General features: G+C 36.3%; 1 protein-coding gene across 1 annotated transcript; it reads right to left on the bottom strand.

The window, feature by feature from the left end:
• Window positions 1-9254: 9254 nt before the first annotated feature.
• Window positions 9255-12543, bottom strand: LOC126707649 (40S ribosomal protein S3-2). Its single transcript, XM_050407419.1, has 6 exons — window positions 12353-12543; window positions 12093-12240; window positions 11610-11781; window positions 10003-10057; window positions 9788-9919; window positions 9255-9609 (listed from the first exon to the last, which is right to left on the bottom strand). Exons 1-6 carry the CDS (start codon window positions 12380-12382, stop codon window positions 9448-9450), a joined length of 699 nt encoding a protein of 232 aa, XP_050263376.1. The 5' UTR covers window positions 12383-12543; the 3' UTR covers window positions 9255-9447.
• Between the last annotated feature and the right edge of the window lie 435 nt (window positions 12544-12978).

The raw sequence follows: 12978 nt of genomic DNA, 5'->3' as shown, positions 1-12978 counted from the left end.
TGCAACTAACTTTCTAGCCGCATTTATGTGGAGAAGACCCCTGAACAATGCTGTCTTAGCTACCACAACTCACAAAAGGCCTGAGAGGGTGTCTGATGGGACAAGCACTTAAGTAGTGGTTCAAATGATCGACAAGTGTAGAATTAAGATCATCCAGAGGGAACTATATAATGTAAGAGATCTTCCATAGATTGGGGTGGGGGGGGGGGGGGAGGAAAAGAGAGAAAAACACTGTAGTAATCAGGAACCAACTGTGTAATTAAACTTGAACGATATATATAAGAACTGACTTCCTCAGATTTTGCCGAGAAGGATTTCTTTGGATTAATTCAATCTACTCCCCTGTTCTTGTCAATTGAGTTCACTTTATTTGTTGTCCAACTCATTTTAGCCCAGTTTTCCAACCTACTCTCTACAAATTCATTGTTTTGGGCTTTTTGGGTCTAGGTCCATCCATCGTCTGGGCTAGGAACTCAAATCTGGTCCTTACAGTGGTGTTTTTTATACTTCTCTTTCCTTTGTATGGTTTGCAAAGGAAGAAGAAATGAAAAGAAAAACATATGATTTTTACTTTTATGACCACTTAAATGTGAGATAGATATTAAAATCCTTGGCATATATACAAATTTTGGGCCATGAGAAGTCAAACATGGAAGGCCCTGCTTCTTTTTTTCACTTTTTCGCTTGATTTTCGAGTGAATTGTGAATAGTTGAAGGTGTCTATTTGGTGACAGCTTTCAACTTTTTGCTTTTTGCCTTTTGTCTTAACTTTATTTCAAGAGTTCAATTAATGAGTTCTCTTATGGTTTTTGTTGGTGAATCATTTTAGGATAATTTTTATACCACTTTTATGGGAAACAGAAAAAAAAAAACTGCAAAAAAATCAGTTGCTTTTTATTATTTCCTGTAAACAGTTTCCAAAAGTATTTTCTAAATGAATGTCCCTATGACACCCATTAACAAAATCATTATTTCAAATATCTAACTTTTAGATTTTTGACAATAAGCTATCTTTTAACCTTTTGTCCCACATTATGTAAATAAGCTATTGAAAATAAGTTGTACCCAATGCATACTAATGCCTTCTCTTCTCTCCTATCAACCAAACAGTGGAAACCCAACCCTTTCCTTCATGCTTCTCTTTACATCACCCTTTCCTTCATGTTCCTCCTCTTTCCATCTTTCTTAATGTTGAAAGTGTAATAACTGAAATGCCTCTATATAGAACAACCTTCAAGACTTATACTTCCACACAAGTTACCAACTTTCGTGTATCGCATGGCTTTTCTGGTTAAAAAGGAAGACAAGTGGTATTCTTTGTTGTGTCATAAGGATATTGAACTTTTGATAAGTTAAGGATTTGTTTAGTTGGAAAGATTTTAGAAAGATAGAAAAAATAAGAGAGAAAAGTGGAGAGAATTATTTTTGTGGATGTTTGGTTGGAGAGATGAGAGGAAGGAAAATTGGTGGGACCTATTGGCCCATTTGGACTGAGGGAGAGTGAGGAGGAGTAGAATAAGGTAAAATTGGCCCAAAATTAACCTATTTTCAATCAACTCTATTCTACTCCGTTTCCTTTCAATCCAAACAGGCCCTGGGTGCTTTCTCCCTAATAAAGCTATCCAACCGGTTGGATGACCCGACCAAATCGACCAAACTTGCCAGGCCCAAAGCCCAACGGTCGGTTCCAGATACCTAAGTCTGTCGAATGTGGGTCTAACTATTACAAAAACCAAAGTTTCGGTTTGAGTGACGATTTAAAAGTTTGAAAACCGTAGCAACCAACCCGACCAAAACTACTACTCCATTTGCAGATTTAATTTCACTTTCACCTGGGTGGGTAAATTTCTCCATGATGGAATATACTTTTGTGTTTTGTCATGTCAATAGGCAGTAGCTATTCACCACAAATTAACTATAAAAAAAGTTTTGTTATGTCAATAGCTATTTAATGTCAATAGCTTTTCAAAATTAACTATAAAAAAAATTGTTTGAATCAATGTTAGTAGGCAGTAGCTATTCACGTTACTTTGAACTTTGAATCAGATTCACATCCCGTGCAATACCTAGGGTATTGCATGGTGTGCAATACCTCAAATCCCAGCCATCCATTTAATCCAACGACTCCTTATTTTGACACCTTACCAGGACACGCTGGTAATCCGTGTGCTCACTCAAGATTTCATTTTAGCTTCCCATTTTTGAATTTCACTAAAACTCTCTCTCCTCTCTCTCAATACCTCCGAGCTCTATCTGTCATTCTCCCTAACGCTCCACTTTCTCAACCCTGACTGTGCCTCCACCACTCTCTCAACATCCACGCTTGCTCTCTACCTCTCCCTCAACCCCGTTGTTATCGCTTCCCGCATACCCAACTCAGACCCATAAACAAAAACAAAGAAAAAACGGTGGCTCACCATCAGAGATCCCGATCCCCAAACACGCGCACCCTTTTTAGACCCAGATCAGAGAGAGAGAGAGTAAGGGTTGGGGTTTGGAGAGAATCGGGTGTTTAAGTGAGAATTTGATGCTTTTTAGACCTAGATCAGAGAAAGTAAGGGTTAGGGTTTGGAAAGAATCGGGCAAGAGAGAAGTTGATGCTTTTTCAAGTTTGATCTATGGAGGGATGTGAGATTAAGAGGGAAAGAAAGAGAGTTTGGTCGAAGAAGAAGCCACCATCGAAGGTGGTGGTTGTGATGAGCCAGCCTTGCCGAATACTTTGGCTCTGGTATTTTCATTTCTCTTTTAATTTTATTTGTGAGAGTTTTGGAATTTTCGATTTTGAGTGACTTATTTACGGTTTTGCCATTTAGGTGAGGGGCTTAGAAGCACAGGGCGTGTCGTTGAAACAAGCGGAGGCAATCACAGCTGCACTGACGGAAGTGTTGAACGACAGTTTGGAGAATGTCACTCATTCCTTTGTCTCGAAAGCTGAAATGCAGAGGGTAATTGCTAATACATGTGTAATTCATTCGCGTTTAGTGTAGATTAGAACTGTACATCTTCCAAAAATAGTGATTGTGGCTGCTCAACTTAAGGACTCTAGAGGAATTTAGTGTAGATATTACATAGCTTTATTATGCTTGATGAAAATTGCCGTGGATATTGAAAATATTCAAAGGTCAAACTCTTTTTCTCATTGGGGCTTAACTTACCATAGAAGCCAAGCGGCCCAAGCCCCTACCATGAAGCCTACTCAACCTACTATGAAGCTGGCTTTGTTCATGAGACCTCTACTTATCTCCCTTTTAGAGATATTAGTTGTGCTTTTTGTTTATTCATGTGGCTTCAGCATTGTAGTTGTTTGCCAAGTTATTTAATTATTGATTTGATTGTATTAAGAGCATGATACAGAGATTGTTCTTCCAATTCCATCGTTATTAATGAATGTGTTTTAATAGGGCCTTCAGTAGAGCATCTTCATCCTTTTTCCATCATAGATACAAAATTTGTTTGAACAGTGCATTTGGTTGATGAGTAAACTAATGATATTTCTTTCTCTTATCCAACCACCAACCTGATTTTGGTATTATGTTAAGTTTTCTCTAACTTTTAGTCAAAGGTTTATTGCGAGAAATTGAATATTCTTATAATCCCTCAATCTTGGTACATTTTAAAATTATTAAGCGGGCTTCAATTCTAATTGGGAAAGAAGCACCAAGCACCTTGATTTAGATTAGTCTAAAGAAATTCTCTTGGGGGTTGTCGTCGCAATGTAAATTTATTATGTGCCTTGGTGCAAGAAATATAGCGAGTTGGTAATAGGTTACCTTCCAAGCATCATCTTGAGTTTAGTTTTGTAAGGTGTTCCCCATATAAATGATGTTATTTTCATCAATAGAGAAATCTATTTCCCGCAATGAGAGGAAGGAGAAAGCGTTCTATAATGTTTTTCTTTTCAACATTTGGAATGTGTTTCTTGTAAATGTTATTGCTGGTGCCATTATAAGCCAAATGAAATGAATGTTAAAACTAGTGTGAAAGACATAGCCACTGAACTTGTCCAAGTAAGAGCATTCCACTGAGTAAGAGCATGTAAAAGAAATCGGTTATCCGTCTCCTAAACAAGTTCTCTTCAAGGAGCTTCTAGAATCAAGCACATATATGTGATGAAGCATAAAAATATTAATTACTTGCATTTAAAAAATGAACAAGATTTGGTACTTGACATTGTATTTAAAAATATTAATCACTTGCATATATAATTAATGTTTAACTAGAAGTTACTCAAACATGCACTTGTACAATCTAAAATATTTAACATGTTTGACTAACTTCTTTAGTTACAAAAAATTATCCAAAAAATTTGCTACATGTGCAATCAGTTGTCTAACATCCTCGAATGCCCTGCTTTGCACATACAAATCCCTTTGATGTTATCTTTCCATCCTTCTTACTTTTATTTATGTAATGCTTTCTAACATCAAAGCCCATTTGCCTTCCATATTTTAGCCAAAATTCTCATGCATCTTTTAATGTATCGAATTCCATACCAACTCTAGGACTCAAATCTTCATTGGCATCCATGTTTTGAGAGAATTCTCTCGCCACACTATGCAATGAATTAAAGAATACTCTTGTAATTAACAAACAAATGTACAAAATATCAACTATTATAAATATAGAAGAATGAATGTTTTTCATTAAAAATAAAAGCTGAAAATTTGTGTACCAATATTGTGCTTATCATATATAAGAATTACAACAAACCAATATATAATCATGAGAGATGATGACCCAATTGATAAAGGGCAGTTTCAAGCTAAAGTTTTTTAAGAGACTGTTAACGTGTATCATACCTATACAAAGACAAACTTTCAATTATAAAAATTTTATCTCTAAAAAAAATTATCAAAATTTTCTATCCCTATGACAATAAATTTTTATCACTAAATTATGACTGCAAACTTGAAAGGCAAAGATTAAAACACTACAGTTTAAATACAATGAGGACCTAAAAGCATAGAATTCAAGAAGAGAACCAAAGGATAGAAACTTATATAGGACAAGGAAACAATGAAAAACACATTGACAATTCACAAGTGATACTTCAAATTAGAATGTAAAAGACATCAGTAAAGTTATTGAGGACGATTTGTATTCATTGATCTTTGAGAGAAAATAAAGTCATAAATGAGAAGATTTTGATTTAGTTATTATTGAAAATATGCAAAACTTATTAACGCTGAAACAACTATCCATTTTTCAATTACTTGAATTATATGACAAAATAAGGTTTCAATCATGAGTAGACCTCTATTGGTGGGACAAACAGAATTACTAAAATCGTCTAAAAATCTTAAAAGACTTAAAGGGGGTCATTTCAGGGCTAATTGGAAGCTAAGCAATTCTGGTATTAAGGGTTCAATGTAGCTATTGAGTATTGACTCATTTACAATTTCCACCCTAACCCACAATTATTTTTGCAATATCAACACCTTAATTCAAGATTAACTTGCAATGCCCACCCCAATATCTAATATCAGTATTAAAATGCAAAATTTAGTAAAGGCTCACTTGGGTGAACATTACAAATTAATTTTGATACATTAGAGCACACTACCACATAAACCAGCCCACTAATTTGGTAAATTCAACACTAATTTTGACTGGTAAACTGATCTCCAATCTGGGTATTGAATATATATTGATCACAAAAATTTATAGTTTAGGATGGACATTACAAATAATCCTATAGTTTATGGTAGATAGTTACAATAAACCCTGGTATCAAAAAGTAACTTTTTTCAACTCAAATTATGTTTTGCCTAAATATTCCAATGGATAGGGAAATTTAGCCAAAAAAAAAAAAAATGGTGATTTTCTTTTGGGTATAGGAAATAACTAATACATATCTTGGGCAAGATTAGAAAGTCAGCTCATTAAGGAAAAGAATAGAGTATGCCATTCAAAGAAGAAGAAGAAAACAAAACCTGGTATTTGAGTTGATGATCTCACCAAGTGGAAAAGGCGAGTCCTAGATCGAGATTGAAGCGTGCATGGTGGAAAGAAGCAGAGGAGTTTGAGGTTGTTCTTCTGACTTCTGTCTTTCTGTGTTCTGTTCTTGTCTTGCTCGATCTTCTTCTATGTTGGGGATGGACCCGCGGTGACTATCACAAAGGCGATTGGCTTCAGAGAGACCTTTACTCCATGAGAGTTGGGACTCAGGACAGCTTCACACACGAGAAAGAGGGAGTGTGAGTGTTTGGGGGTTTGGTTTCAAATGCTATGTTTCAGTGTTTGGGTATGAGCTGGGGCTGCCGTGACAACGGATTGAAGGAAAGGCAGAGAAAGGGTTGAAGGAGAGGCAGAGACGGCAGCTGCGCAGGGGAGAGAAAGAGAGAAAAAAATTTGATTTTCTATTTGGTTACTCATACTTTTACCAGAACATTGGGCGGGCTGAAAACAGTGGGCAGGCTATGAAATATTTTAAGGGTAAAATAGTCTTTTTGTTATTTGGTGAGGTGTCAAAATAAGTAGTCATTGGATTAAATGCATGGCTGGGATTTGAGGTATTGCACACCGTGCAATACCCTAGGTATTGCACGGGATGTGAATCACTTTGAATCAATGTTAGACAGTACCTATTCACGTGAGCATTAATTTCTCTTTAAAGTTCAAACCGAAGCTTGACTTTTCCCTACCATCCATGACCGTTGTCGATGAGTTTCGCTTCCTGTTTTGCCGATGAGTTTCTCTTCCTGTTTGTTAACATGTGTTGGGTGTTCTCTCTCTCAAGTATGATTTCAAAATCTCATTTTTCTTTTTATCTTCTCTCATTTCTCTCCTTATCTCTTATCCAAGCTCATAAATATTTTTTTTTTTTTTTTGCTATTTCATGCTCTTTCTTTGGTTGATTTTTCACTCTCTTTTTGTTCTTTTCCTTCAAATTGATCACCCAACGAATTCGACCCACCAAATCGAAGAACCAAGACAAATGGTTTCATCCGACCATTCAATTGACAACGGGTGAGAATCTGTTCACCCGACCTGAGTGAGTCAAGTAACGATTTGACCCCAAGCCCGATCCGCCCGACCCTTGGAAAGCCCTACTCCATGGGCCCACCAAAAATCCAATCTATCCAATTTAGAGAGAAAATGAGGGAGAAAAAAGAGCTTTATTGCAGAGGACAATTTTGACCCCCTTTCACCCAACCCTTTTTTTTTTTTTTTTGTGTGTGTGTGTGTGTAGTCGTTGCTCCTATCCTGTTTCAATTAACTTTAACTTTTTGTTTTCCATCTTTATCCAAACTCTAATCTAAATAAGTAAAAGCTATTGGCTTTCTATTTTTAATTTTTTCCACAATTAATTTGGGATTTTTTCTTTTTCTTTTTTATTATTTTACTTTAACTAATGTAATTAATCACATTTTATATATATAAAAAATAAATATGGAAATATAAGTTAAAATAAAGTAAAAATTATATTGTCACTTCAAGAATGTGTCCAATTATTTCTTATATACTTGGGACATAAAAATAAATTAATACAAAATACATTTTTCCATCTTTTCACTTTTCTCTTCAACCAAACAAATGAATTTTCCATTCTCCACATTTCCATCCTACCAAGTCCCAATCAAACACGTCCCAACCAAACACATATGAGAGAACTAAATCTCTTCTATTCTCCCACTTTTCTATCACTTTCTCATTTTCTATCCTCGCTTCACCCCTCCAACCAACCAACAGACCCTAAACGCTGAACTTTCTCTAGACAATTTATGGGCCATTTGGTGCCAAAGAATCAGGTCATTAGTTAAAGAGCAATCACCTTTTGCACCTTTTATGCTAGAGAATTGGGATAGCTAAAACCGTGTTAATGGTAGCGATGTAGATCTCTAATTGGAGTAAAAACGTTATTTCAACTTGAGCAAAACTGGGAAGTTCAAAAGTGTAGCTCCTAACTAGCATATTTGTTTTTGTTCATGATCATTGACATAGTAGTGGCACTCAGGGAGACAATTTTTGTAACTAAATCTCTACACAAAAGAGGTTTTTTTCGCAGGTTTGCTACCATATGCCTCAAGGACGCAATGAGTTTGACCTTATGCTCGGGCTAATCCTTGATATAGCCACTCAGCGGGGATTTTTGTAGACTTGGAAAATACTTGATATGAAATTTGTGGTGGACAAAATGTCATAATTCAACGTTAAGGGCATATAGTTCGGAATTTCTTGTGATTGTTAATGGTGAAAATATATTTGACATCAAAATATTATGTAAAATAGCATTTTGGGACAATCTACCATCTGGCCTTACTATAAGTAAGGCCATGCAAAATAGCAAGGCATCAAAACCAACTACCCATAATGTCCTTCCCCCACCCCCAAGAAGAATCCGACTAAATAGCAAGGAAAATTAATCACCAAGATTAACTCCTCTTAGAGCATCCACATCAGTGAAAGCAAAACCATGTATAATAGAAAAAGACAACTTTTACACATTTTGCCTAAAAAATGCTCCACATCAGTGTTTCTACAAATGTATATTTATACACTTGCTACAGTAACCGTGTATATTTACACAGTTACTGTAGCTCGTCCATATATTATTTTATTAATTTCATGTTCGCACATTTTTCTCTCTTCTCCGTGCACAACAAGCTTAGTAACTTCTCATCTCCTCATCTTCTTTTTCCTTAGATGCTCACAAACACACCGATACACAAACACATCCACACAAACAAATCAACACAGAGATACACAAACACACCCACACACAAACAAACCCACACAGACAAACCAACAAAGAGACAGATTGGTGCTTGATCGGAATGATCGGTGCTTGTAGAACGATCGGTGCTCGTGAGTCTTGCCTGATCGAAGCTAGGGAGATCTAATCAAGCTTGATCGGTGCTTGACTGAGTTTGATCGGAGAGTTGATCTATGTTCGAGAGTTTGATCGGTGCTTGACCGATTTGATATGTGTTCGAGAGTTTCACTAGGAATAAAGCATGGCTTGATTGGTGCTTGACCGAGTTTGATCAGTGCTTGACCAAGCTAGGGAGAGTTGATCTGTGTTTAGAAATGAGTATAGAGATGGGTAGAGAGATGGGTATAGAGAGAGAGCAACAAATCAGAAAAATGGGTAGAGAGAGAGAGAGCACGCGTATATAAAAGGGGTAATTGAGAGAAATATTGAAAAAATTGAGTATTTAAAAGAGATGATAGAATAGATAAATTGATGTGGGAGTTTTGTAAAAATGGATGTGTAAAATAGAAAAAGTAGGTTTTTAGTGTAAAAATGGATGTGTAAAATACACTAACTGATGTGATTGCTCTTACCATGAAAACAAAATTGAAGTCAGCAGAACTAAAATCTGAAAACCCTGACAAGAAAGCTTCTTCAAAGTATCTAGTATCCTCAAGCCTGGAAATAGAATAAAACAAAAAGCTATGATAAGGGAAAACATGAAAGTTGTGCAGAAACATCCATTTCTGGTTTTATGCTACTGTAAGTTCTGAGGGTGTCGACACAATTGCAGGAGTGTACTCCTCTTCCTTGGGAGTGTGGATGGTGACTAGATCAGGCAATGGTGTAGTTGGCCCCATCTTTCCCTTAGGATCCCAGTCAAGCATGATCTTGACCTTAATACCAAGTACACCCTATAATCATTAAAAAGGGAGGAAAAGATAACATATCAGTAATATAAATTATTATTAACCTTATAAAAAACGTAGCCTGACCCAAGAAAATAAACAAACCAAATTATGGAAAATCTTCAGCAGCAGCTATCAAATCAAGCACCATAATTAAAATATAGAAGCTAGCAATGAGACTGACCTGTCTAAGAAGAACGTGTCTCACAGCTGAGTCAATGTACTCTTTGACAGGTTGACCAGAGGATATCATGTAACCATCCTTGAACTTCATTGACTTGGCACGCTGCGCTCGGAGCTTTCCACTCACTATAACCTGAGTGAAGATTTAAGTAAATTAAAATTAATTCCAAAAAGAAACACGCCCACACTTAAGGGAAAAAAAAAATCCTGACATACCTCACATCCCTTCGCCCCATTCTCCATGACAAATCTCAAGACACCGTAGCAAGCCCTAAAAGATGAGAAATCCACACCCGAAATACATCAGGAACAAATAAATGCTTCAAAAGAATGGCCAATAACCAGATTTTTTAACCAGTATGAACAGAAAATTGGGGTGAGGCCCAAGTACACAAGCCTCACAGGGAGTATACTACGAACACTCCAAAGGAAAAAATAAATAAAAATAACAGGGATACAAGCAGTACAGAACAGTTAAACGAACAGAATCAATAAAGAAGGAAGACAAATGAGCTTGTTGTCACTCGAATAGTATTGCCACAGGCTACAACCTAAGTTGAATTATCAAACATTCATAGATAATCATCTTCAATTACTTTCACATGGTGTTCCAACTTCCAAAAGGGATGATGATAATAGAACATTCAACAAAAGACCTTGACAATCCATCAGACAATTGCCTATCCATCATAAACTACGGAAAAATTTGCAATGACCACCCACAACATCACAATTTAACTACATTTCAATAAAGGTAACCACGCAAATAACATTAGGAAAAAAAGATGTGGAATGTGGGAGGGTTTTCCAAACTCCAAGCACCTTGTTAATAGCACAAGAAGCCTGACTAACTCCAAGATCTTTAATGTGAGCATTGATATGGAACCCCTAGGCTCATGTGGCAAGGCAAAGAAGGAAAACAATGCTAGTAAGGGCCTGGATTGTGAGACACGCAACATACACATAACGGAAGAACCAAAAGAATTTCACAGGTACTTAATATAAATTACAGAAAAGATTAGAAGAATAGGGGGGACATTATACAGGTGAACAGTATCTGTGTAACTACAATATGCATACAAAGGTCTTTTTTTGTTTTTAATTTAGTCATTGTGTACGTAAATCAACTTTGAGCAATTTCAATGTTTAACTCCATCTTAATGAAAAACTCCAATACTAAGATTTCAGTATAGCTAACAGGGAAGAATGGCAACAATGCAGTACAAATTACAAAATAAGGAAACCTAAAAATATATTGAAAATAGAAAGAGACAAGATGAAAATAATATTTATTTTAGGTGAGAAAATTGAGATTTACAGTTTCAAAAAATCACACTACCATATAAGATTAAATGCTACAATCTACAAATATATGCAACGATTGTTAAAGGAAAGACACATCTAAGTATTCCTTCCCACCTTAAAGAATGAAGGTACAATCATCAAAATATTTTCCATCCAACCTGTCCAAGGGAATATGAAATCCATGCCTTGGCTTAAACAGAAAGATGGAACCATAAAATATAGTCATCCTCAGACACAAGGCAGGTATTCATAAGTAACCTACTTGCTGTAAAGATGACCTGAATAAGTAAGATTACTGAGGCATAAGAAAAGAACAACCGCATTATCAAACAATCTAAATGCACAAGAAAGCATATTCAATTAACAAGAAGCTAATAAAAATAGCTATTATATCAAATGCATGAAGAAAAAAAAAAGACACATTAAACACCCACAAAAATAACTCCATAATTTTTATTTATTTTTTTTTTCTAAAAAAAAAGGTCATTAGAAAGACAATGACAATGATTTTAATGTACCTTCGGACAGCAAGGCCACCAAGAAGCTTGTAGCGGAGAGACTCAGCCTGAGCAATGGCACAGAGCCCCCTGTTGTTAACCTTCTCAGCATAGAGCTCCACACTGTTCTCTGGGAACTTGAACCGTTTCTGAACAACAGAAGTCAGCTCCCTAATTCTTCTTCCCTTTTCACCTGATAAACCAACCAACCAAACCATTGTGTTGAATTTGAGTTCCATAGATGAAAGGGCCACGTAATTGTACCTTGGAATATAATATAATCAAATAGGCATAATTTTTTATAATCCAAATAGGCATAATTAAGACACTAAGTTGGTTGCTTTTCCCTAAATCTTCTATTAGCCGATACCTAACATATATATGCATGAAAAACTATAAGATCGATGCCCAATTGACTATGAGATAGTCCTAAAATATTTAAACTTTCAACGAATTATCCCAGCAAGCAAGCAAGCAAGAAAGAGAGTGTATTATAGATGATACCAAGAACATTCTGAGTACGAGTGGCCCTGATAATGATCTCAGTGCGCATCGGAGTGACCCTAACTTCGACGCCAGAGTAGCCATCCTCAGCAAGCTCTCTGGTCAGAACCTCATTAAGCTCCGCGAAGAACACCCCATCGGCGACGAACTGTAACACACACAAAGAGATACTAATAATTAGTAGAGTTGATTGATGACGATCTGGATATTCTATCCGATTTTGAGAGTAGAAGAGAGGAGAGGAGAGGAGACGCATTGACCTTTCGCTTCTTGCTCATCTGGGTTGCCATGATTCGATTCAGAAATGAAAAAACCAACACTGGGTCGCTGCTGAGGAGGAGGACGCGTCTAGTAGTTCACGGAACCCTAGCTGCTGCTGCTGCTTTTGCAAGACAACACAACAAACGAGGTTTTTGTATATATATGACTGATTCATAAGGAAGTGTGATCTGACGGTCGAGGATGTCGTCATGTTCTTTTCACGGATAGGATCAAAATTCAAAACTTAGGTTGCGTTTGGATTGGGATGAAAAGTCTACGTCTGCGTTTACCTTTTTTTTTTTTTTTTTTTTTTCACGCGTTTTTGAGCGTTTTGAGGGGTGCGGTTACTGTTCATGCACTGTTCAATGAACAGTAGCCGCAAACTTTGACTTTTCAAATATTTTTGGACCAATCACAACACATCGTGTACTGTTCACGGACCCACAAATTTCACTTTTCAGCAACTTTTTCATTAAAAATGGGTCCCACGATACTATTCACACATTTAAAAATTATTTCGCTACAGTGTTTTTCAGTTTTCAGTTTCAGTTTTCAGTTTTCAGCTGTATCCAAACGGACCCTTATATTAGACTTTCAATATATTGGCAAAACGGGCAGATCGAGT

This window comes from Quercus robur, chromosome 2 (assembly GCF_932294415.1).
Source record: "Quercus robur chromosome 2, dhQueRobu3.1, whole genome shotgun sequence".
NCBI classification, from domain to species: Eukaryota; Viridiplantae; Streptophyta; class Magnoliopsida; order Fagales; family Fagaceae; genus Quercus; species Quercus robur.
Note: the sequence above shows the minus strand (reverse complement) of the source record. Positions and strands in the feature narration are given on the sequence as shown.

Excerpts from the sequence above, each read along its gene's own strand:
- LOC126707649 (XM_050407419.1), bottom strand. The coding sequence starts at position 12,382 with ATGGCAACCCAGATGAGCAAGAAGCGAAAG. Across the intron at positions 11,782-12,092 it reads TCGTACTCAGAATGTTCTTG|GTGAAAAGGGAAGAAGAATT; the intron begins GTATCATCTATA and ends TTGGTTTATCAG. Across the intron at positions 9,610-9,787 it reads GACACGTTCTTCTTAGACAG|GGTGTACTTGGTATTAAGGT; the intron begins GTCAGTCTCATT and ends TAATGATTATAG.